The sequence below is a fragment of the Ruditapes philippinarum genome, unplaced genomic scaffold, assembly GCF_026571515.1.
Source record: "Ruditapes philippinarum isolate M1 unplaced genomic scaffold, ASM2657151v2 ctg3875_1_1_1_1, whole genome shotgun sequence".
Lineage (NCBI taxonomy): Eukaryota > Metazoa > Mollusca > Bivalvia > Venerida > Veneridae > Ruditapes > Ruditapes philippinarum.
In genome coordinates this window covers 57,624-83,662 of record NW_026855500.1, presented here as the reverse complement: position 1 = coordinate 83,662, position 26,039 = coordinate 57,624, and the positions used below count along the sequence as shown (strand labels likewise).

Here is a 26,039-nt window from a genome sequence, read left to right as displayed (position 1 = left end):
AATGTCAAGTAATATTTTGTTCAAAAACGTACGGATTGATAAACATTTTGTCTAGACTATATTTTTATGGTAAGCAAATAAAAGCATTTATGTACAATTCATGAATAATATATTTAAAGGGTGTGCTATAAGAGTTAAAGTTAAATATAAATTTAGAAGGATAAATTTATAAAACAAAAATATTATGTTAAGCATTTTCTATGCAGAGAATCTTTCAATTAAGAGTTGGCGTAGGGGTTTCCTTCAATGACGGATTTCATAACGAATTCACAGACAGCGTGACATTAATACAATATAATATTAATAATGTAGTGTTTTGACGTCATTCGCATTTCCCACTGAATGAAATTCAGAGAACTTCTAGAAGGAACAAGGAGAAAGTTGACTATAACAAGTTAAACGAGAAAAAACAGTTAAGGTGAATGAAAATGAACCTGATAAGGAAATTACGACTCGGGCACTAAACTTTAACCTCGAAACCGAACGGTGAAAAAGTTCTGTCGACCACCATGCGGATACATTTGACGACGCTAAATCTACTAAGTTGCCAGCATCAATAACGATTGGGGGAAATACCGAGCATTCTAATAAAAAGACGGTTTAATCACATTCGGTTGAGTTAAACGAGAAACAACGAAGTTAAGAGGAGCAGAGAGAGCGTAGGTTTGGCGAAAACATGTTTACGACAACCTTTGTCACTTTATGAGAAAATGCCGTTGTCAACTTAAGCAGAACCACTCTCTCTTTCTCTTCTCATTCTCAAACCACTTTGTCAAATCGGAGTGCGTCGCCAAGTACGTTTACCCCTCTGGATTCGATGTTCATTTCCAAGGATACGCAAAATAAAAAGACAACTGGCAAGAAGACATGTATTGTAACTCTTTTTTAGTTACTATTTTTATCTTTTTTGACATACCAACGAATCATTAAAAATTACGAAGATTGATTCCTATATAAAGTAACTGTTTGCAGAGAACAGCAATGAAATATTTAGGACAACTTGGATAAGTAGAAATGTAAAAATCAGAGTCTTGTACTAAATCATATGATGAATTTAGTAAATCTTTTTAGTCGTAAGACGCATGAGTACCGCTCAAGCCGGTGCTAGGGGGCGTGAGGGATGTTGCACGTATTCATTATCCCTCATGTACAGACTCAATCAAACCGAGTCTGCAGTTCTCTTGTAATTAAGTTGTGATTAATGCTTCCGAGGGATCACTTTGTTTCCAGATTTTTATACTTCAAAACAGCAGGTGTCAAGTGCTGTGTGGCAGCTGTAAAAAGTTGCCCTGTACTTGACTTCAGTGTTGTTATATTTTTCTGGTCCTTCGGGATCATTGATGCCAGCACTATTAATTTTTGAGAATTGAGTACCGCTCAAGCCGGTGCTAGGGGGGGGGCGTGAGGGATGTTGCACGTATTCATTATCCCTCATGTACAGACTCAATCAAACCGAGTCTGCAGTTCTCTTGTAATTTTGTTGTGATTAATGATTCCGAGGGATCACTTTGTTTCCAGATTTTTTAGGATATATTCTAGAAAGAAAGTATCTTATAATAAAAGAAACCATGTTACTACATCGAAATCGTCAGACATGGTTAAGAACAGACAAATATTTTCCTAGTCCAATTTGAGACTTGATTTCGCTTTTAGAAATGTTTCCTTGAACTTTTAGAGTTTAGCTTATTTGTAGCAGGAGAGTTGTAAATAAATGTCTTGTAGGACTGGTAAAACTGAAAAATTAGGAAGTTTGAATTTACAAAATTATTGAATATGTATTGGAATACTTTATATGAAGACGCAGTCTTAAAAGCAATATAATTATGCTGTTTTTTGTTTGTTTTGTTTTTTGAAACAAAATGAATGCTGTCCAGGTATTCAAAAGACCTTTAACACTTGACTGGCACGCCCGGGGTTTTGATAAGTGGGTGGCTCGACAACACGCGTGTAACCCCCCAAGGAAGTGAATATTTTAAGCAAACATATTGACGGAACTTCACAAAACGCTTGAGCGTGGACTGCATTGCTTTTCCATGCAGTCTTATAATCTGTTCTATTTAATTAATGTTGATGATATGTTGATTTTTCGTAGGTACATTCAGAAATGGCAAGTTAAAATCAGTGAACTTTTTACAACAGTTTGTTAATAATTTTGTATGTAAACACTCTTGTCCACGGCTTAGACATCCCTCGTATATACTACACTTTACAATTATCAAACATTAAATTGAATGCCTTTGGCAATTAATAAACATGTAAACATTATTGTATTTCTTTAGGTTCACACATTGAATTGGAATAAATAAGTCGACATGAATTATCTGAAGGTAAACAGATTTATTCTTTTTTTATTTAGATAAAAAATATCTTAACGCATTAAAAATACTTTAACGTTGTCGAATTTAAGTGTTATATTACGATTATTGTAAAGATATTATGAATTTTACGCATTTATTTGAATTGGTTACAAACTTCTTATCACAGCAAAGCCAGCGCAACTTGTTTTACTTAAAGAATATTAAAATCAGAAAGAATTTTAAATCGGGTCATAACCGTTCTTATTTTGGGAAGTCAAAAAAGTGTTGAAGGAACTCAAAATATTGCACTATCATGTAACTGAAATGTGTGACACGTGCAAGATAAAATATTCTAACAGGACCCGCATTTTTCCGTATTGCATATAGAAGAACCGAAAGAGTGTGTTATTATGCAATAAAATTACTGTTGCAGTTCTATATTTAGATATGCGACGTTATCATTATACACGTGACGTAACCACTAAAAATCTGACGCGCTGAAAATAAGTAAGTTACTCTAACAGGCGCAATTTTGCTTAATATCAGGTACAGCACCCTTTATATAATGATGTCGTGTTAGAATCGAAATTATATATCCAAATCGGTGATTTTATCGCTGGATAACATCACTGTTTATCGTTCGGATGCAAATTATTATATAATTCCTCGCATCCGAATTCAAAACAGTGAGGGAAGCGGTGGCCTAGTGGTTAAGGTGTCTGCCTCTCAATACATGATTTCGAGTCCTTCTCGGGTCACGACCATGTTTCTTCATATGACACAAGTACTAGTTAGTTCCATAACGGACTCGAAAGTGATTAATATAAGTTCTATGAACTTGTTTCGCAATCGAGCTGAAATAAATATGTTTAAACCAAAACAGTGATGTTATTGAGCGATAGAATCACTGTTTGGGATATATTATTTCTTAAGTATACTATATTCATTGCAGTATAATGCAAGCAATGTTTAATTTCATGGTTAGACACCTAGACTGATACACATGTGCTAAAAACTGCTGAAAAACAACGTTTAAATTAGGTTGTTTATAGATTGCAACTGACGTATCAACACCAAATATGTAAATTTACTACGCTATTCTTTTAAAAATTGTTAAGATGTGTAGCATGTTTATAACAAAAATAATACTTAACAATAAGATTTTAATTGCTCACAATACAGGGATCTTTACATGATTGTGATTGTATCGTTATGGTTAATTGTTTGTTTGTTTGCAGGAATACACTGTTTACATGAAACAATCACAGTAGCATATGCATTTAATATTCACCATGACGTTGCATAAAATGTTAAATTTATGTACCATGTCATAAAACATTTTTAAATAGCAAATAAGTAAGTTGCTATATGAGTCCAAGTAACTTTTGTTTATAATCAGAAATCGTAGCATGATAATTCAAACTATAATAAAAAGTGTTTGTGTCGTTTTAAAATAACTACTTATGTCATGCAATTTATTGAGATAAAGGAATATTATTAGTTTTATAATATAATTTCACACACTTATGCACACATTATTAAGTTGAAACGTTCACGTGAATTCTTTTGTGCTTCTTTGCAGATGAATATAGAAGTGTTTCTGGTCTTTGTAATGCTTATCTGTGAATGTTTGATACCAACTCAAGGCAAACGAAATAGGAAAGACAAGAGATCACTAACTGTAAGTACAAACTAGAAACTGCAATATTATAATGTTGTCTATTAAATTGGAAATGGTGTTTGCTTTAGTCTTGTTGATGAGACTGTTTGAATACTAGTTTAAACATATTTTATTTCAAACATTTTACACATACAAGATTTACATACAATGGTGAAATAATACAATACAATGCTGAATACTAGATCCAGTAGGTATAACAAGTATTTCAATTTAAACGAATTAAAATTCATTGAAATTGAAACGTCTTGCTGAAAATATTACCGTATACAACCATCAGCTGCTAGATGAAGAAAAATGCAAGACAAACATCTTCCTGAAATACAAAGTATATCTAGGAAATGCTGTTTGTAAAGAAAACAACGCTTCTTCACTCTGATAATAATGCCTACGTGGAATCTTTGATCAATAGCTACAAGATTTGTTTTTCAGTTTTATAAAATAGAGAAAGCAGTAATCCCTAAAGAAAGTCCAACACAACATAATTGAAACTGTTGCAGGCTCGGTTTGATTGAGCCTGTTCATGGACGGTACTGTAAAGTGCAAACTACCGTCCACGCCCCCTAGCACCGGCTTAATCAGAATTCAACATTTAACATGAATTGGTACAATTTTGACTTTTGAAACATCCGCAGATGTGTTCATATGGCGGTTATCATGGAACCTTCAATGTGACATGCTAGTGCCATATCATGATAAGCGGCATATGGTCCCCACGTAAAAAATGCGTGTGCCCTAAACGAAAAAACAATGGGCGTAACTAAATAAAATCGAATTTTGAAAGGGTATCAGAGGTTATGAAGCCTCCATATCAAAGATAATACGTCAAAAGACAAATTTAAAAAACAGGCCACATATCCTAATGGTGATTGAACAGTATTCAAGTGAGGAATACTGGAACCACCAAACAAGAAACAAAAAACGAATAGAAATAACTAAATTACTATAAGCACAACAATTATGTCGTGCTGAACGATCTTTAAGGATCGGAAATATAACATCTCTGATTGAATATACGGGGTGACTTTTTACAGCCTCCACACGGCACAAACAACGCTGATGTAACGATAAAATAGAGAAAGCAAGAATCCCTAAGGAAAGTCCAACACAACATAATTGAAAATGTGTTGCAGGCTCGGTTTGATTGAGCTTGTTCATGGACGGTACTGTAAATTGCAACTACCGTCCACGCACGCTAGCACCGGCTTAAGCAGAATTCAACATTTAACATGAATTGGTACAATTTTGAATTTTGAAACATCCGCAGATGTGTTCATATGGCGGTTATCATGGAACCTTCAATGTGACATGGTAGTGCCATTTCATGATAAGCGGCATATGGTCCCTACGTAAAAAAAATGCGTGTGCCCTAAACGAAAAAAACAATGGGCGTAACTAAATAAAATCGAATTTTGAAAGGGGATCAGAGGTTATGAATCCTCCATATCACAGATAATACGTCAAAAGACAAATTAAAAAAGCAGGCCACATATCCTAATGGTGATTGAACAGTATTCAAGTGAGGAATACTGGAACCACCAAACAAAAACAAATAGAAATAACTTAATAACTATAAGCACAACAATTATGTCGTGCTGAACGATCTTTAAGGATCGGAAATATAACATCTCTGATTTAATGTACGGGGCGACTTTTTACAGCCTCCACACGGCACAAACAACGCTGATGTGACGATAAAATAGAGAAAGCAAGAATCCCTAAAGAAAGTCCAACACAACATAATTGAAAATGTTGCAGGCTCGGTTTGATTGATATATAAAAGTTCTCTTTTGGCAGGTATTGACATTCAACACAATGCTTCATGAATCGCGAGAGGACTTGTTTGAGACCAAGGCGTTACGGAAGAGAAATCTAATTCAAAATCTTAAATCATCGAAGGCGGACGTAGTTTGTCTTCAAGAGGTAACTTAAAGTTATGTACATAAAGCTGACTTTCATATACATGAATTGATATATTTCACATACTAAAAATAATTACATCTCGGTACCCTTTTCTGTAGAAGATTAAATCAAAACATAATATATGATACATTTCTTTACAATATGTGTGGAAGTGATAAATTGGCTGAAACATATTATGTTGATTATTCTGTTGCCTTGTATGTCCGAGTTTTATTGATTAAATTGTGCGTTCTCATATATCAAAACATGAAGTATGTTACAATAGTACAAGAAAACTGAACTTTTGATAGTTTGCCTTTCTTTCCAAACTATTGAAATTGTTAGTAAGTTAGAAAGTCACGTTTGTTCCATATACAAGTATAATACTAACGGTCAGTCTCATTATTTAGAGCTATCGAACACGTCATGAAAATCTTTATCTGTAGTGTTTTCGTTTGAAGTTATGAACAGGGAATTAAATATTTCTATATCTCACCCAGTTTCAGACAGTCACATATAACTTATATCCTACTGATATTTTTTCATATCTCATCGATAAAGAATATTAGGATAAAGTGTTTAAAATAAAAAAAAATTATGACCTATATGTATCAACACAGGTATTCTTTGGTATAGATTTAGAGGATATTGTTAAGGGTTTGAGGAAGCAGTTTCCCTACTCATTCAGTGGATTGCATGATGACGTAAACGACTTTCCATCCCAAGCAAGAGGAAGGCGACGTAAGAACAATACACGAATACTTTAATTATAAAAATACAACAATTCGTCTTGATCTCTTACAATAACAGTTAGCAAACAAGAGATGTTAAATTTAATATTTCAATATTTCACGATTACATACTTTTGTTTTTCTAAAAGTGAATAAGTTACAATTTTGTATTTAAACATATTATGAATATTTGAAAGTTAATGTAATTTTGTATTTCTTCAACAGTTTTATGGAAATATTTTGTTCTATAATCATAGTAACATTGTCCTCACATATCATTTGTCTTTGCGAGATAATCACTCATTTAATGGTGTATGACGTCATCTTCTTATCGGATATCATTTGTGTATCATGCTAGAATAAATCCAATGTTTATATTATTATCACAGGACCACCGTGCGACCATAGTAAACTCGACAAATTTCTAACATGCGCAAGAACAACTAACTGCCTTACTACTCCATATAAAGGAGAGTTGAACAATTGCGTAAAAGTACATTGTGTGCAAGAGATTTCTGAGATATTCAAGAACGATGATTCTGATTGTTTGAACTGTTTGGCTTCGTCGGTGAACAACATGCAAAAGTATGTTTCCAAAATATGCAAAAGAGTTAAAGAAGATAATATCAAATATTATATCTATAATCCAAAAGTCAAAATATTCAAAACAGTTTGAGAGTAAACCCTTTGCTAAAAATTTAATCTGTTGATTGAAATTACAATTGATTGAAAGTAACAGCCTAAAGCAAGTAATATACTATGTTACTTCAACTGATGAACAAGATATTCCTTTATACATGAGTAATCAAAGAAAGATCGCATTCGTGGTGATTTACAAAGTTTTCATAATACTGTTTATCCAAAACAATTATTTTATCATTAGAATTTTAAAATCAAATTGCAGGTGTTCATCACCAAGGCCGGTACAAGGTGGTCGGGCGATAAATAAAGGAGGTCTTGTACTTTTATCGAAAAGAAAATTGAGTGATGCAACGTTCAATGCCTATCACCCTGAGGCAAAATTGTTTCGGACAAATGGATATATAAAAGCAGATGTAATATATAAGTAAATAGTATATTAATTTGAAACGTGTATGAAAAATGGCACAAATTTGTTTGAAATAAGATTTATATGGTCTACATAATATTTATAAACACACCAAAATTATAAGCAATTTTAATACATTAATTGTATGTATGTGTTAAGTACGTTATCTTTTATTCATATATATATTCACGATTTTCAACATATGTCTTAATCTGAGATGCGTGCATTTCACATCCTTAGATTGACATTCCTTGATTTTTATCATCATAAATTATTTGAAACAATGGCGAGCAAGACAAATGATACAAACGATACAAAAATCTTGAGTTGATTGCGTCAGAAATTTCATAGTTAAAACAGCACTACTAAGCCCAGCTCATGCAGCACTCAACACCTAAATATTAAATGATGTTTCTTCAGAATTTAAGAACATCCGCGATTGTGTTGAATGTTAAGGTCCTGACATACTAGACTGCGCTTTTACTGCGGTTGCACGGCGTTGTTTAATTTAACAAAGCGCCGTGAGATCGCAAAAAAGTGCAATATTTTTGACGACGTGGAGTCTTCATGGCGTCTTCACGGCGATCATGAAGATGCTACGAGTTTTCACGGCGTTAAAATGGCGATTGTCTTCATTCTGAGAGCGCTTCTACTGCGTTCTTTGCGTTTCCACTGCGCTTTTACGGCGCTCACACCGCTCTCGCGGCGCTCACACTGTGCTTAAAAAGTTAAGCTCCGTAAAAGGGTGTTGCGTTGTAGGAGATGCTACTGAGTTGCTACGGCGTCCTTACTGCAATTCCACTGCGCTCTTATCAGAACACCGAGTGACGGCGTTTTTTTAAGCAGGCTCAAATTGCGCGCCGTCGTCGGCGTTCTATGCGAAGCCACTACGACGCTATGCCGATGCTGCGGCGATGTTTGCGATCTTACTGCGCTCACCTCGGCGTTTTGAATTTCTTTGGATGCCGTGAGAAAGTCGTTCTAGTGTGACACGGGTTTAACATTTCATATCATTCGCATCGTCGGAACCCACGGTACACATTCCGTATATATTACATTTAATACTGGTATACGGTAAATAGCCTGGGTTACCGAGGATGTACTATTCCATAAATACCTAAATGAACGAATAACTTGCACTAAACCAAACAAAATGTAAGCGTATCTACATTATTATCGGTAAAAGATATAAGATATGTCTTTTATGCTCGTGATTTTTCTAACAATTATTAGGTTAATTATCATTTAGTGGAACGTTTAAACAAGTCTTACTGGTGGAACAACATGTCAGACTAAAAAATATTTTCTAACCTTTTGATATATTCAATAATGTAGGTGATTAATCATACATGCTCAATGTCACCACTTTAATTTGAGGGCTCATTATGTCTCAGAAATGCTTTTATTATTATTTCTCAAAAGTTTATACGTGTTCGTATAGTTTTATAGTACCCAAAATAAAACTCATTGGCTAATTACATGAACCATCATTTTCATTATGTATTGCATTTTGGCAATATGTGCAGTTTGCGTATAAGTAATTTGTATGGAAGTCAAAATACTGCAGTCACTTTGTTTATATTTTGCTACTTTTATGAAAAATTATTCCACAATTATTGCTAATTTCGAATTGCTTATTACGCTACAAGCATCTTACATTCTTATTTAAACAAAATCATGTTTGCCCTTTCTAAAGAAGTAAAAAGTTACTTGTTTCTGATGTATAATATGCCTTTAACTATAGTAAAAGTATTAAGTATTTTATGATAATTTAGAAATATTTAAAGATTTGTTTAACTCCATTGACAGATAGATGATGTCGCAACAGCATTCTGTACAAGTCTTAGTGATTCATACGAATGGTTTCTTGAACGTAAGTTTATTGTTTATATCCCCTAAAATACCTCATGTGTAAAATAATTTGTTTACCTAGTAAGATGATTTTATGAATGTATGGATAACACATGCATTTTTTTCTGTACAAAATATATACATAAAAACACCAGCAAAAGGCAGTGTCTGCATTCTCAATACAGTATCAACAGGCAGTTCTACGCTGTCTAATTTCACTGAGATACAAAAATCTTGACACCACCGAAAGGTAGACAATGTATACCTATTTGAGCGGATGTAGAAAAAAGTCTAAGATGTAGTCGTATTAGATCATGGTTCCCTTTTTGTGTCGCCTCTACGGAGTAGTGGCGACATATAGGGATCACTTCTCCGTCGTCTGTCTGTCCGTCTGTCTGTCCGTCCGTCTGTCCGTCCGTCCGTCACAAAACTTGTCCGGACTACTCCTCATAAACTACTGGTGCAATTTCATCCAAACTTTACAGAAATGATCAGTACCAAGTCTAGTTGTGCATATTGTCAGCATTTTCCAGTTCATTGATTTTTGTCAGAGTTTCGCCCTTTTATAATTTTTAATTTTAAAGTTTGTCCGGACTACTTCTCTTATACCACTAATGCAATTTCAATGAAACTTTACAGGATTGATCTGTAGCTCAAGTCCTTGCGCATGTTGCACGGGTTTTCCGGTTGAATGATTTTTGGCTGAGTTATGGCCCTTTGATAAAAAGGTGTTTTTTCTGTGTGTTGCTAGATACACAAAAGCTTGTCCGGACTACTCCTCATAAACTACTGGTGCAATTTCATCCAAACTTTACAGGAATGATCAGTACCAAGTTTAGTTGTGCATATTGTCAGCATTTAACGGTTTAATGATATTTGTAAGAGTTATGGCCCTTTAATAATTTTCATTTTTAAAGTTTGTCCGGACTACTTCTCTTATACCACTAATGCAATTTCAATGAAACTTTACAGGATTGATCTGTTACTCAAGTCCTTGCGCATATTGCACGGGTTTTCCGGTTGAATGATTTTTGGCTGAGTTATGGCCCTTTGATAAAAAGGTGTTTTTTTTCTGTGTGTTGCCAGATACGCAAAAGCTTGTCCGGACTACTCCTCATAAACTACTGGTGCAATTTTATCCAAACTTTACAGGAATGATCAGTACCAAGTCTAGTTGTGCACTGTCCGTCTGTCTGTCCGTTTGTCACAAAATTTGTCTCACCATGAAATTGGCCATCATGAGGCGACACATGTGATCACTGATTGCTCTTGTATTCATTCTTAGGCAAAAGGAAGTATACCAGTCTGTTAAAAATCAAAATTAATGATTGAGGAAGTAATTAAAAACAGATGTTTGTATATCTTGAAATATTACATTGGTTTTAATACAGTAACTATTATATACTGAATCAGGTTCTGAATGTATTAATATTGTTATATTATGTTATAGTCGACATGATAAAGAATGGTACATTTTCGTCGTACAGCGAAATGAACACTCATCAAACAAATACTCTAATCACAAGTGTCCGGGATACCAAGACTGCAGTCATTCTTGGTGACTTCAACGCAGGTTTAAGATACGTGAGTGGACAATATACTAAGCAGGCCGGTAATTGAAGTTTAAGAAATAAAATTATTACCATCATTTGACTTCTCAGAAGAAAACAAGTGATGCTTTTTTAAAAATCATACTTTTTCTTCTGAAATTACATCAATTAAATATACAACACAAGAAAAGCTATTAGATATATACAAAGTTTAACATATAATATTTTTTTAGTTTTATTTAGTGCTTTAAACAACTATCAAAGTTATTATATATTATCATTTATTTTTTCAAATGTATATTTTTGCGATATATATTTTCCGTTGTATAATAACTTTAAATGTGGTTCATACAATTTTATGGGACGGGACACAATAAGAAACAGTATTAAATCATTTCCTTTTGATAACAAAAAGATGCCTCATCTTCGACTTGGTTCTTAGACCTCGATTAAACATGTATATATAATTATACAAAACTCTCATCTGTATTTTCCATTGTTTATTTATGTGGTGTCACCTCCTTTTCCTTTTAGTTCTTATGCTGTAAACATACTCGTGTCATGAACGTCATGATCATGAGCTTTAGTAACCTAATGACTTAATATTGATTGGGGGACTCATCTAACATACAGGTATATTTTACAATAACACCAGTAAAGGATATATTGACGGTGCTTTGGGTTGAAATATGTTGTACTTCCCATGAAAGATTCTGTAATTTAGATTATTTGCTTTCGTTTTCACTGCTTCCATCTAAAGAAATTTGAACAGACGAAAGCCACATATTGAAATATATTTAAATTTATACTTCAGAGAACTACTTGCGTTTTTTAAAACGTTTTCCAACAATGCCAGCCATACAATACACATATCGTAAACAGACACGATCATCCTATAGCTATGTCAGGGACCATGTCTTTGTGAAGAACATGTTATATCGTAAAACAGAAGTAAGTTTCGTTTCACGCGCTGTACACGCTTCTCTTTAAACATAGTTTAATAAAATATGAACAAGCTTGGTTGCTGCTTAAGTTGTTTAATGTATTCGTATAATGTATATAAGTCATTCACATAAACCATTAGGTCATATAATATGTGTGTTACATGAAGAGTTTGTTGCGTAATAGCAAACACATACAATGTATCACATAATTTGAATAACATCATTATCATGATGAGAGAAATACTTTCAATGTATGACTTAATTAACAACCCATACATCAAAGCTTCGTGATGGAAGATTGTTTTGCCTTTTATTGAAATGACAAAAATTTTGCCTTACAGCACTTTTATAAAACATAAGAAAGAAATTAAACTATTAAAGGTCCATTATCTCTCAGTAATGTTATCAGTTTTATTTCCCAAAACCTGTGTAATTATGGTATTTTGTTACAGTTTACAAAAGCATATTCATTTTCTATATACATGAACTCAGGTGGTAATTGGTATAATTATAGTGAAATAGTATGGAAGTCAAAATACTTCTTTGTTCGTATTTTGTTACCTTTACCACACATAACCGCATGTCTAGCACTATTGTTTCAGTTGTAAAACATCTAACAATCACTTAATCCATTTTTCTCAACATTGATGTTTGACATTACTAAAGAATTAAAAATATGGATTTCTGAGACATAATGTAGTCGTTTATTTTAATTTATAGTGATTTTGTTATGAATGCAAAATATAATTATATTCTAAATGTTATATTGTTATTTTACAGAGAGTGTTTCTTCATGAAGAAGATGAAAATGTTCGGATCAGTGATCATGTCGGGGTACAAACGCTCATCGAGCCACCTTGCTAATATGATATAACTTATCTATGCTTGTTGAAGATCATAAAATCTTAAATAAAATGCATATTTTGCGACGTATTATCAAACGTTTGCACTCATTTATACATACACTATTGTTGTCATGAAATGAATTGACTAGTACAAGATAATAAGGAGGCGCAGCTGTATGTTTAACTCACGCCTGCACAGTGTGTGTCAGTCGTCTTAAAAGTTTTACATAATTGTCATGAACATGGATATGGGCAACGTGATATACTAAATATAAATAAGGAAACAATATGTATTAAAAAGTTTTCTGTAATGTTTACTGCTGAGAGGAAAGTCATTTCCCTTACTCAAGGTATTCATATGTATCATGTGACCTATATTGTTTCTTCTTAAATGTAAAACTTGCAAGTACTTCACGCGCCATTGCAATTTAACAAATAGCAACCGCGTTTCTTAACACATGACATAACGTCAAAACTGCCAGTTTAAGTTTCACATTGGCACATAAATCACTACATAAAAGTGCTATTACAGTTGTAGCGGGATACATTGTGCATCACTCTGATGACGTTTATAAATAGTTAATTACGATGTACATATTCCGTATATACTTAATACGGTAAATAGCCTGGTTTACCGAGAATGATTTAAAACAGAAATATTTTATGCCATAACTTTTGAACAAAAGGGAGGAACATTTTACTATGGATATATAGCTACACGCCAGGAAAAACTGTTTTCACAATTTTTAGTGAAAGCCACCGTCTTATGTATGTGATTGGCTAAGCTCAAATCACTTCACAAACCTCACGTGACTATAGGGAATAGCACGTGAATGCAAAATGAAGGCTACTTAACCTACGCAAAAGAAAACTGTTTTAGTTTAAAAATTTCTTTTTGTGACAATACCAAACGTAATTCCATTTTTTTCGGAAAGAAGTACATACAATCAAACATATCCTTGCCTCAATACTATTTCAGGTTTTATAGATTGTGAGTATCCTACTTTCACTTTACTTAAATATATAGAAAATATATCACTTTTTAGATAGTTTTTTCTAAATAAAATTTTATCAAAATGTTGATAAAAACTTGTGATGGCAATGGTCTATGTAGCGGCACAAAAGGGGACCATATTATTCAAACATTTGTTCACAAATCGTTTCGTACCATCAGATTTTGCATAAGATATCTAAACCAATATTTGAACATTTTTATCGTATCTTACGATTACATAGGGACAAACGGTGGCTTCAATTCTGATGCTTCAACCTTTAAATGCAGCCCATCAGCCACAATGGGGAACACTATTTGCGAGGGCAAACAGAAAACGGATTTAAATGAAACGCATTCCATTTGTCTTCAAGTATGAGCAAATGCTCTGCCTATACATAATATGAACCGCATAAAAACGTGTTAAAGAAATAAGTCAATGCCACTGAATCTTTATAAAATAGCGACATTTTGTTCTGAGCTGTAAGTTGTGTGAACAATAAATTTCTAAAAATTGATTGTTATAATGGTGATTGACTAACAATTAATGATAAAGATTGTTAAGGATACAATATATAAAAAACTATCAAAAGTATTAAAAGACTGTCCTACTCTTTTTTAAGAATTGAGCGTTACCGATATTTATATAATTGTCCGTTGGTCACGTGGATTAGTGGTTATTTAATTATTGTAAAATAGAAAAATGAACACCGTATGGCGAAATGTCAAGTTATTTTTATTTTCAAAGTTCACTGACCACTTACACTTGGATGGCCATAAAGTCCCTTTAATGGATTTCAATATTAAAACTTCTTTTCTAAAAGTAACCAGAAGCATTTAATTGTAAGATTATAATAGTGTTTAATTCTCTCCTGCGAAAAAGTTCCCAACAATTTCCTGAACAAACAAGTCACATCATCACGAACATGTATTCGTTATTTGACACATTTGGAAGTTTCGTGTCAGATGTTCAGATTTCATATTTAAACACTAACGCACCCTTTAGTTTTCTCTTAATCAATGTTTGTACAAGCTTACCAAGGAGTGAAAGGCTTTAATACAGTTGCTTTGTGCGTAAAATATGTATAGCTTGTAATCTTGTTAGATTATTAGATATCACTACAGGGGAGTTTAAACTTAGTTTGGGCGTTTTAAACCTCACTCTTAGCCCAAATATATTCCGAGACAGTGTAAATAAAATGAATCCCCGCCCTGTGAATTCTAACAATTGTTATGGTCACATTAGAGATTTTAAATAAAACGCATAAATGATCAGGTAATTATATACAAAGATGATACAGTAACAAATACCATAACTGAAACGAAGTACTCGATGCTTTACAGGAATGCAGAACAACATGAATATCGCCTACAAGGGATCGACGAACCAAGTAATAAGACGAAAATTTAAAACAGTTCAGTGCAAAAGGCTTTATCAACTATCCATCATAGAATCTTCGACTTCTCCAGATGAAGTGAAAAGGGACAGCGTGTCGTTTAACTGATAGAGGATTGAACACCAAGAATGCGATATGTCTTATAATAATTGGTCATAGCCTCTTTTAATAAAACGTTTAATGAATTTAGTGAAAGCAGCAAAAATGTATTATGATTCGATCATACATCATCTCTATAGAAATCAGGCTTGCTAGCACCTTGTCGTTAACAGTTTTTAAAATACAATTCAAGTTCAAAATTAAATGTGAATTACTATCATCATGGTAGAACTTTTAACAATATTTACGTTATTTATGGTAGCGATATACTTATTGAAGATTTTCGGATAATAAATAGATTACGCTAATTAAAATTATCTACACGACAGCACACCTGAGCAAATATTTGCTTGAGGCACTTTTATATCTAAATGTGGGTAGTTAACTATAAAATCAACCTTTTTATTACAAATTTTAAGTTACTTTCATAGTACTGTTATTGATAGAAATGTAAATATCTAAAACAGAAGCTTGCTTTAAATTGATATTTATGTAATGTGTGAATCCTGTTAATAAAAATAAGTTCTTTTTCATCGACATGGACATTAAACTTAGAAATACTAGAAAGATGACTGTATGCAATATCCATTTCAGAAACAAATGTTGTAGAATAAGCATATGTGCTGTAAAGTTCGTTTTGTAAAACATTTATATTATGTAATGTCATACGGTAATTGTGTAATTGGGCGCCATGTTAGCCGAAATTAAACCGAATTTACAGTGGAACGCTAACATTATTTTCTAGATGTCGTAAAGAAAGTCTATGTTTAGTATGTAGAAGATGTTTATTTCTATAAACATATTGATACGTGATGCCATATTTTAAAATATATCGTGCTTTAATGCAGCATTTTGCCACGACACCATTTAACCGAAAATACTAGATCAATTCAGCTATCTACCTACGTAATGCTATGACATCAATAACGGAAGGAATCAAATATGTGGTATTTTAAGATATAAATAACGAAAATTCGTTTACTTTATCAGACTAATGATAATATGGCCAAAATCCTAAGTATGGTATTTGAACTTTTGCAGTCACAACTAGTTAGTCAAATAGTTAAACTCGAAGTCTATGTAGGACACAATTTTGCACTATTGAGTATGAAATTTTGTAACGGGTATAATATATTTCTAGGAAATAATTGAAATCTCTGTGTTTGTAAAGTAAATAGAAATTGAATTGATAAAATTCTAACTTGTTTCTGCCTTTAATAAAATATCTGCCCCACTCGATTTTTATAATTAAAATTGAACGTTACAGGTAATTTCCAACCGATATTTATAAAACTTTACAGTAATTCATCGTTCATTCAAAATAAATAATCAACATCAATAGGAAAATGTCAAAATGTAAATTATTTTTTATTTTCTTCGGTTCACTCACTAAATACCCTTGGATGGACATAACGTAATTGTAAGGCAGTGTCTGCCATGTTCTTTGATAGGCCAAATCATGGATTAAACACAATAGGGGATTGAATTAACACAACCAAATAGGAACTTTGTGTAAATAACATTTTCAATAAATAAACAAATGCTCAAAACAACAAGTGACGAAAGTGACGACAAAAATCTAAAGGTTTTAGATAATAACATTGCTTTTTAATTGCATTATTAAACAAGTATAGAATATTTACTAATGAGATAAGATCTTGACATAACCAGTGAGCGCGCACGGTCAATTTTAATAGCATTTGTTAGCTAATAATTGTTGATGTTTATTTACCTTTCATTGAACTGGTATTTTGAGGTACACATTAATGTTTTTACACTTCAATATAGCTTAAAGCATAATTAGTAAAAGCAAATGATGGACATACCACTTCTAAGTAGGGGTGTATATTATGCTTTAAAGTGATAATCTTATGACACCTTCTAACGGTAATGGGTAATAATGCAATTAAAATACCTAAACACCCTTCTATTTATAATGTACAGGACGGTATGAATATTCTTTACAAAGGTCAAACAACGTTATAGTAGCAACGTTGTATACATAAAGAAAACGGATTTCATACAAACTGGCACACTTAATTGTAAGTTATTTTCTCATAATCTATCTACCTTATACACATAATTCCACCAACTGTGGCCCTTCATTCATTTTGTTTTTTTATAATTCTTATTCTATCCTTTTGCTGATAAATATTTATGCTACAAATTTCGTCTTTGAACAATTTATGCATTATTTTATTAGCTGTAGAAATGTTATCATTTCTGTATCAATGGATAAACAACCAGGAATCTTTCGTCAATAATGTAAATGTTTTCCTGTATATGACAACATTAACAATCTCTCCCAAATTCATGCAAGAATCTATATTTTAATCTAAAGACATAATAAATTCAAATGCATCTACATCTAATAGATTCGATAACTATCGTGCAAGCAAATGATCTTTTTTCGCATATAACTTACTTAATTATACTGAAACTTTGTTCTTCCTTTAGATGTTGCTGTTGAAAGTTGCTTTGATTTATGTGCTAGCTTGCTGTCTGTATCGTGACGTTGATGCAGAGACCGTAAAGGTGAATATTTTATATATTTTTTCACAAGGATGAGTATGTTTGGAAAAAATGACGTGATACCTAAATTGTTTTAATATTGTTTTCTATTTTTGATAAACGAGAACCGTGAATATGTTATATGCTGTAATACCATTACTCATTAAAACTTTCGATACAACGGGTGGATACGTTGAAATTCACGAACACATTTGACAAAATTTATTTCCTAACGGATATAGTTGGCACGAGCACCTGAGTAGAACCACAGACATTACCTAAGCTAGCTGGATAAATGTTTCTTAGCATGTATAGTCTCTGGCTAAATTCGACAGGTAGTTTGAAGTCAGGATCGATGACAACTCGGCCAAGGACCCCACTGATAGTAACTCCTAATTGTGGCTACTGTAATATTATTTTTGTTCAAAATCTGTATACAATATTCTGATAAGAATTTGCATTGATAGATGCATCGATGGACATTATTCTGTGCCGATCTGTTAGCTATCCAATATCGATTTATTTAATTATTAATCAAAATACAAAGCATGATCTGCTATCAGTATAGCCTGGTTAGATTACACAAAACTGCAGGTTTTCCTGGCTCTTGATTTGTGACAAGGGTTAGTTTGAATTGGTTCCTGAAGGTTGGAATTCGTCGTAAAATGGTGTCTAAACGCTCCCTTACATCTATCCAATTCTACAATTCTAGTAAACTGTATTTACTTTAATGTGAAATGTTTCCCTCAGGTATATTATGTGAGTAAATTGGGAACAAAAATATTAAGTGTCGATTTCCCAATAAAGTCAAGAAAATTCATAGTTTTTTGCCAAATGACGCATTAATTTTAAGTGTGGTAATAAATTAGGTACGTTGCGATGGTTCTCGTGTTTTTTTAATCCATCTACCGCTACAATGTTGTTGCTAAGACCATTTTATCAGTGAAATTTAAGAATTTTCTCATTTTCATGCTTAAGGTATGTTCTGTATGCAGTACGTCCGCTTTGAAGTTTATTCAAATCAGTTAGAATAACTGTCAACTGCATTTAAACTGAACGCGTGGGTTTAAACTCCATAAGGGCCAACTTCATCTTATTTACATTGTTTATATACCTCTCATATCGCTATTTGAAGGAAAAATGTGTTAATCTTACATGTCTTAATTAAAACATTTTATGCTCAATAGGTCTTAACCTACAACACTTGGCTACATGAGTCGGATAATGAAGCCATTGAAAACAAAGACACAAGAAGGACAAATATCATGAAGAGTCTAAAGTCTTCGAATGCAGATATTGTTTGTTTGCAAGAGGTTCGACATTTATATTAATTTAAATCTATAAAATTCGATAAACAATTCTATGAAGATAATCCGTAAGAGTTGTGGGGAGGAAAAAATAAAGGTGATAAGAATTGATGTATGAAAACCTAATGCATCAGTCTTAATACTGGCAAGTTTCCTTGCATAACAAATATACTTAAAACTACTTAAGTCAGATAATGGAATAAAATGCATTGTGTTTGATGTGTGTTGCTTAACTTAAGTTGGAATTGGGGTAGCAGGAGGGTTACTATGTCTGATTTAGCTGACAACTGTTTTGTTACTTGAGTCAATAATAGTTGAATTTATTTATTTATTTATTTATTGCTCCGATTTACTTTTATTTCTAGAGAAATTTTAAAGACTTTTTCATAAGCAAAGGTATAAAAGAAATCTTTTTTATCTACTAGGTTTATATCGGAGAAGATATGGAATTTATAGTCGACGGCGTCAAAGATGTGTTTCCGTACTCATTTAGCAACTTACATACAGGTGTAAGCAAATATGAACCTCAGGCAACAGTTTCAAGACGTACGTATATAGCATGAAAATATGCAGTGTTCTCTTTTTAATCGTCAAATCAGTGTTGTACCATGTTGAGACCATGAAACAACGCTACATTCAGTCAATCAGGATTGTAGTATTTCAAATCCTTTAAGGTTGTGTTCAACACGACATTTTTATTATGTTTTGGGTTATCTAAGTTTCGTGATCGATTTTCTAGTTTGATGGTCCCAGTTCTCCTACGTGGAAATTATTAAATCGCCCGATGGACATATTGCAAACATTCTAAATTGGTCGTCTGACAGCTTGTCTGGGATATTCATGCTTCATACTAAGTATATGATCCCCTTTCAAACATCCATTTTGTATACCTACGCTTATTGAATTATTGTTTGAACACAATATTTTCTCCTAGCTTTAGGACCACTTTAAATAGAATGTATTAATCTCTCACTTTGAATGTTTTCTGTTGCCTCCATCTGTCACAATACTTGTTCAGACTGCTTCTCTACTACTGGTTCAACTGCTTCGAACTTTAAAGAAATTATCAGTATCAAGTTGGGTTTTGCATTTATCGATTCAATGAGTTTTGTCATAGTTTGGTTGCTCAAGTTCTTGTGCATATCTTGCGTGCTTTCCCATTAAATAATTGTTTTGCTAAGTTGTTGTTAAAAAAGCGCGTTTTGTCCTATAAATGGTTTAGCGTCCCCAGGTACACAGTAGCTGAATTATGCAATTGGCTATCTTTGGGCGTCACATGTGATGCCTGATCGCTCTTGTATATTTTATCGGGAGCGGAATGAATCTATCAGTATGAACAATCAAGGACAAAATATGGTCACACCAGATTATAACATAAATTTTTTATATATTTCTTCACAAGGATGAATGCAAATAAATTGTTAGAATTATAGAACAGAGACATTTAGAACAAATATAAACTACGCAAGGCAACGGTCACAGAACGCAGCCAAGAACCCGGAACAGAAGAGAACAAATGGTGAAGGATGGGGAAAGAGACGCGCTAAAAACATATAAAATAAAATAATGTTCACAAAATGGGGATATAAAAGAGCGCAAATAAAACTCTAATACGGGGAAATTAAACGACGCGGTACGGATGTAACAGCGCAAGCAACATAAAGGTTGTTGAAAACAGAAAACGATGGATGGTAAATATAACTAATGATTACAACAAAAACAAGACAGGACACCAAAGGGCGACTCACAATACACAACATACGGGCGTATAACAGTTAAAAAGGCAAACCTGGTGTTGCGCGTTTAACCTCTCACTTACTTTACTCCTCACTATGCTCTTATAGGACTAGACATTTTAATTATATTAACCGTGTAAAGGAATATTCTAATTCTATGCCGTGGTGACGAGATAAGAAACGAGCATTTGTCACATTACCAAGTTTATCCAATAATACAATTCGTGGTGTCATTCTTCCGATACACTTTTACTGACTTCCTTTAGTAAATCACATTAAATTCACCAATTTACATATTTGTATAGTTTTGCTTCTTTTTAAGAGCCACCATGCGATAACTATCGTCTTGAATACTTGGCCACCTGTCTTGAAGATAATGGATGCAATGCAATTACAACTTCAAAAGAAAATGCTGAATGTGCGGTAGAGTATTGTGGTCTCCGTGCCTATGGTATATTCTTTCTAGATAGCCAAGAGTGCATAAGCTGTATAGCAGCCTCATGGTTAAATCTTGACAAGTAAGTATAAAGTTTTTTTCAGTATTGTATAAGATGACTTAAAAAAAGAAAAACAAATAAAAAGACAAACAGAAAAATCAAATGCATGTTCTTTGTTCTTTTACATTTTATAGAAATGTTTGAATTTAAATTATTAGACATAGGTCCGATATTTAATAGACATTTTCTCAGGTTTTAGTCAGATATTGCGTCCATTTTGTATTTGATTGGTCAAATCATCTTGGAATTTGTAAATTTGATATTTTATACTTAATTTCTGAATTCAAACACTGTCATTTCTAATAAATAATCTACATATTAAAACTGAAAAACCAGTTATTCATACCGTGTTTTGCATGAGTTTCTGCATTTACGTATATTTTAAAAGAAAATATGGACTTTTTTATTTTGTTTAGATTTTCCTTTCAAAACTAATAGATAGAAAATTACATTAACGAACTATTCCAGTGTGTTGCTTCACACTGATGACAGTTTTGAGATGCATTTACGAACTCCAATGGGTTCGTAGGAGCACAGCGCTACAATCTACCTTTATGGCACCGCCAAGCCATTTCTGATGCCGACCCTACTTTTCCTTTTAGAAAAAAAACTAACGCAGTCTGTTGGAAATTTCAAGAAATAAGAAACGACGTTTAAACATGAATAAGAAAAAAACACTGTCTGTCAACCTTGTTTCTTTTATAGTCTTAGTACCTTATGCATTCAAGATATATTCCTGGTATTTATTACCACTGTTATCCAATAAACCATTAGTTTTTCGCTATGAAAGAATAGAAGTCATCTTTAATAGTGTTTCTCGAAACAAATCAGGTGCTTAGACACAGAGGCAGTTGTTGGTGGCCGAGCAATAAATGTAGGAGGTTTGGTTCTGTTGTCAAAGAAAGAAATTAAATCGGTCTCTTACACTGACTTCCACAACTCAACTAAGGAGACGTTAGCAAGAGGTTATATTGAAGCAGAGGTAACGTTTGATAGATAACAAACACCTATTCACTTGTAGGTTATATTGAAACGGAGCACAATTAAGTATTGAGGTAACAGTGTATATTTAAACATTGACAACAATTTAACAAACATATGTTGGATAACATTGAAACGGAGATAACCTTATAACGTATAGCATCAAAAGTGTGGTAACAGTTAATATTTCAGCGGCAATAGCTTTTTAACACATACATATGTACGTTGTTTTTTAAATGATACAACATTGTCTTAAATAAAGATTGTAATAATACTGAATATCTTGAAAAAGGTAATCCCTAGGAAGCATTACAACAGCAAAATTTCATAACATTGCAGACTCGGTTTGATTGAGATTTAAACTATTTTTTAATAGTTTTATTGAAGTTGTGGTACTTATTGAAGCTGATGGTAACACTTTAATTTACGAATATTTAGATTTGAAGTTGACACTAAGCAAATGTTACCTTGAGAGAAGATTAATACAACATTTCATTTTTATTATGCCAATAGTACTCAAACTGTTGTGTTAGTTTGTTTATATGCATCAGGGGTATCGTCACATAAGTAAATAAGTTGTATGAATGTCATTGAGCCATGTATAACTTCATATTTTCTAAACTTTGAATGTACTTAGCACTTACATGTGTACTTGTTAGTATTCATAATTTTCTCATTATAACTGTTTTTGTTACATCATCATTGCTTATTATATATGGTATTGAGTGAAAGAAGACACTTTTTTATATATATATACAGAATTGATCATTCAATTCGATAAATTCTTTAACACTGTCCTGTTTTGACTAAAATCAAATATAAAGGAAATACCGAGATGCGTGCTAACAATATCATTCAATGCAACATTAAACAATTTTAAAACCATCTTTTATTTCTGTTCTGACTGTTCTTGCTGATGGTCATGCTCTGTAAAACAGATCAAAGATTTTGCAACAGTAGTGTGCACGCACTTGAGTAATAAGAAAACAGATGTATACTTTGAAAGTAAGTAGATCTACCTTTTGATATTAGTATGTATCGATACGACCTGTTTGAAAAAGGGATTCATTGTTTTCCGTTTTTGAGAAAAGTTATGTAAATCATAAAGTCATGATAATTTTAAAAGTATAGTAAAGTATATATGTTATCATTTCATGACCGTTGTACATCAATCGTGAACTAAAGTTTGATCAATTTTTTTTGAAGACCTTAAAATCTCCTGCTTATACTGAACATGCTTTAGACAAAAAACTTCTTTTTTGCCATTTTTAATATCATTACTGCCTGAATAGCGAGCAGTACAGACCATGGTGAGACAATCTCACTTATTTTCGTCTGCACTGTTGGCAGACTTAGTTGTCGACAGCAGGACATGTACTTATGTTTTAATAATTTTGTCAATATTAATGTTATATTTTCAGTGGACTATTTGAATGCAGGCATAACATCATATAAAGAAATGAATACAATTGAGGTAGAAACTCTCATAGAACGCTTCAGCAGCGTCAAACCATCAGTTGTAATGGGTTCGTTCAATACAGGATTCAATAGATTCAAAAGTATAATATGATATAACTTTATTATTCAGCTCCCATCTATTGTTCGAAATCATCCTTTTAAATGGCTTGTGAAGAACTTACGAAATATTAAATCTAATAGGCGTTTGTTAATTTCGACGATATGAGTATATATTTTTTTTTTTCATTTTTTTATTTTTTCAAACTTGTCAATGGATTTAAATTTCGTTGAACTTCTTAGTTAACTTTATATTGGACTTGTTTCCAAAAGGTCATGCATTTTCTTCGAATAATTCTCATTACTATGAAAGAGTTATATAATGAAAAGGAGACAAGTCAAATTGAAATGTTTTATACATGTGTGTATCTTATGCTTTTTTTCTAAAAGAAGATAATTCACTAGCTTGGAGTTTGTCAAAAAGTTTGTGGTCGTGAGCTAGAGAAATGATCTGAGCATATAATATTGTCATATTATTTTTTCACACAATGTATATATTGATGACATTAAACCTTTTATGTTTTCAAAAACAGGTCATCCTTAATTTAAAAGAAGCATTTAAGAGAATAGCTAACTGTATTTTAAAGTTTAAAGCAGCCATGTAAAACAGTATATAAAAAACATTATGCGATGGCATGACTTCTGTCACAAAATTGATGCAATCATTTGTTTCAAAATGCAAACTTATTTCTGGCTTCAACAAAATATGATTTTCAACAAGCATGAAAGTCAAAACACTTTCTTACATATTTTTATTTATTTTCATAAAAATACCAGCATTTTACACAAAAAATATTTCATATTTATTTTCATTTAATCGACAGAAAACTATAAAAAGCTCTATAATGCGTTCAAGACGAAATCTGTGACGGAATACACTTACATGGATCCTACAGACGCAACAAATGTGGCTACTATTGACCATGTCTTCGTGAAGGGACTTTCTATAAATAAATCGAAGGTAAGAGTTAGTCGGACGCAACTTCTAGGACCATTCTGTCATGCTTCGTTTTAAGATATTTGTAATTATCGAGTTGTTCCAAATGCATGTTAATGCCAATGATAGGCAGGGTGTATATTTATTTAAAAGAGCCTTTACTTAATATATAAAACACATGACTTGTCGTTTTGGGCTTTCTTTAGGGATTCTGTTTTACTATATTTTCTCAATTTCATTAATATTATAAAAGATAATATTGATATCTGTATGGTATTTACTTAACTAAGTCATCTTTGATAGTTAACACAGCATAACAAAATATTTATATTTATTTATCATTTGCCTTTCTTATTTCTCTAGTGATGTATTTAAGCCACAATAGCACAATAATAATTGGAAACTTCTTATTAAAACTGCCCTTGTAATGTTTTACAGAGAGTGTTTGTACCTGTGAAGGGGGAAACTTCAATGAGTGATCATGCTGGTGTGCAATCAAAACTGAAATTGAATTGATGATTTCAAAGGAAGACTGCTGTCGAGTTACAGAAATGACAATATTCATTATTCTCCATAAATATTCGATTATTATTTGCTTTGTTTTCAAGAAGCGGTAAAATATGTTACAAATAATGAGGACAAGAATAAAAGGTACAATACATATGTATTCAGTTATCTTTATGTATAGGTGATTGAGACACATGTTAATGTTACTAGTAATATTTGTTAAGCAGTGAGGTGAGACACATGTAATTGAAGTTGATTTTTGCAAAGTCAATGCCACTTAGGTTGATTTAATATTCAAAAATTGTCCCATGCATATCTCACACATGCATGTAGAAAATTTAATGTTAATCAGAAAAATTGTTTACCGCCAAGACACGTAGTGCTCTGCGCATGAACCAGGTCTCTTGGACAAACGAAAAGGTGACTGTTTCTTTAAAATAATATTTGTACGGAGCAAAACTTCAACATGCATTGAAGGATATTTATTTAATGTACACATATTTTCATCATTTTGAGGCTGAGTATTTTATGGGGCAATATGTTGGTTATATAGTGGAACTGACACCTGAGAAGTCATATGACAACTTTCTATCTCAACTGGAGAATGAAAATTGGAAATGTTACTTAGAATATTATTCCTCATCTTCTCATCATTATCTTCAGCTTTTAAGAAAGCATGCACTGTATGTAAAAACAATTACGGCAATTGTTTTAT

At 32.5% G+C, this 26,039-nt stretch overlaps 2 protein-coding genes across 2 annotated transcripts; both read left to right on the top strand.

Annotated features, from left to right (window-relative positions):
• The first annotated feature begins 5,778 nt into the window (after window positions 1–5,778).
• Window positions 5,779–12,865, top strand: LOC132743554 (uncharacterized). The gene is made up of 8 exons (XM_060732084.1): window positions 5,779–5,898; window positions 6,498–6,618; window positions 6,998–7,193; window positions 7,513–7,663; window positions 9,466–9,529; window positions 10,958–11,119; window positions 11,872–12,008; window positions 12,782–12,865. The coding sequence occupies exons 1-8, from the start codon at window positions 5,791–5,793 to the stop codon at window positions 12,863–12,865; spliced, it is 1,023 nt and encodes a 340-aa protein (XP_060588067.1). The 5' UTR covers window positions 5,779–5,790.
• A 4,308-nt stretch (window positions 12,866–17,173) lies between these two features.
• LOC132743551 (uncharacterized) lies at window positions 17,174–25,448 on the top strand. The gene is made up of 10 exons (XM_060732082.1): window positions 17,174–17,375; window positions 17,791–17,868; window positions 19,032–19,157; window positions 19,577–19,697; window positions 21,210–21,405; window positions 22,216–22,366; window positions 23,304–23,370; window positions 23,787–23,924; window positions 24,705–24,841; window positions 25,256–25,448. Exons 2-10 carry the CDS (start codon window positions 17,791–17,793, stop codon window positions 25,331–25,333), a joined length of 1,092 nt encoding a protein of 363 aa, XP_060588065.1. The 5' UTR covers window positions 17,174–17,375; the 3' UTR covers window positions 25,334–25,448.
• Window positions 25,449–26,039: the final 591 nt, after the last annotated feature.

Bases quoted from the DNA above. Each gene is read 5' to 3' on its own strand.
- LOC132743551 (XM_060732082.1), top strand. From the start codon at position 17,791: ATGTTGCTGTTGAAAGTTGCTTTGATTTATGTGCTAGCTTGCTGTCTG. The intron at 19,698-21,209 runs GTACGTATATAG...CTTCTTTTTAAG, and splicing joins TCAGGCAACAGTTTCAAGAC to AGCCACCATGCGATAACTAT. The intron at 21,406-22,215 runs GTAAGTATAAAG...GAAACAAATCAG, and splicing joins TCATGGTTAAATCTTGACAA to GTGCTTAGACACAGAGGCAG.
- LOC132743554 (XM_060732084.1), top strand. From the start codon at position 5,791: ATGCTTCATGAATCGCGAGAGGACTTGTTTGAGACCAAGGCGTTACGG. The intron at 5,899-6,497 runs GTAACTTAAAGT...GTATCAACACAG, and splicing joins ACGTAGTTTGTCTTCAAGAG to GTATTCTTTGGTATAGATTT. The intron at 9,530-10,957 runs GTAAGTTTATTG...ATTATGTTATAG, and splicing joins ATACGAATGGTTTCTTGAAC to TCGACATGATAAAGAATGGT.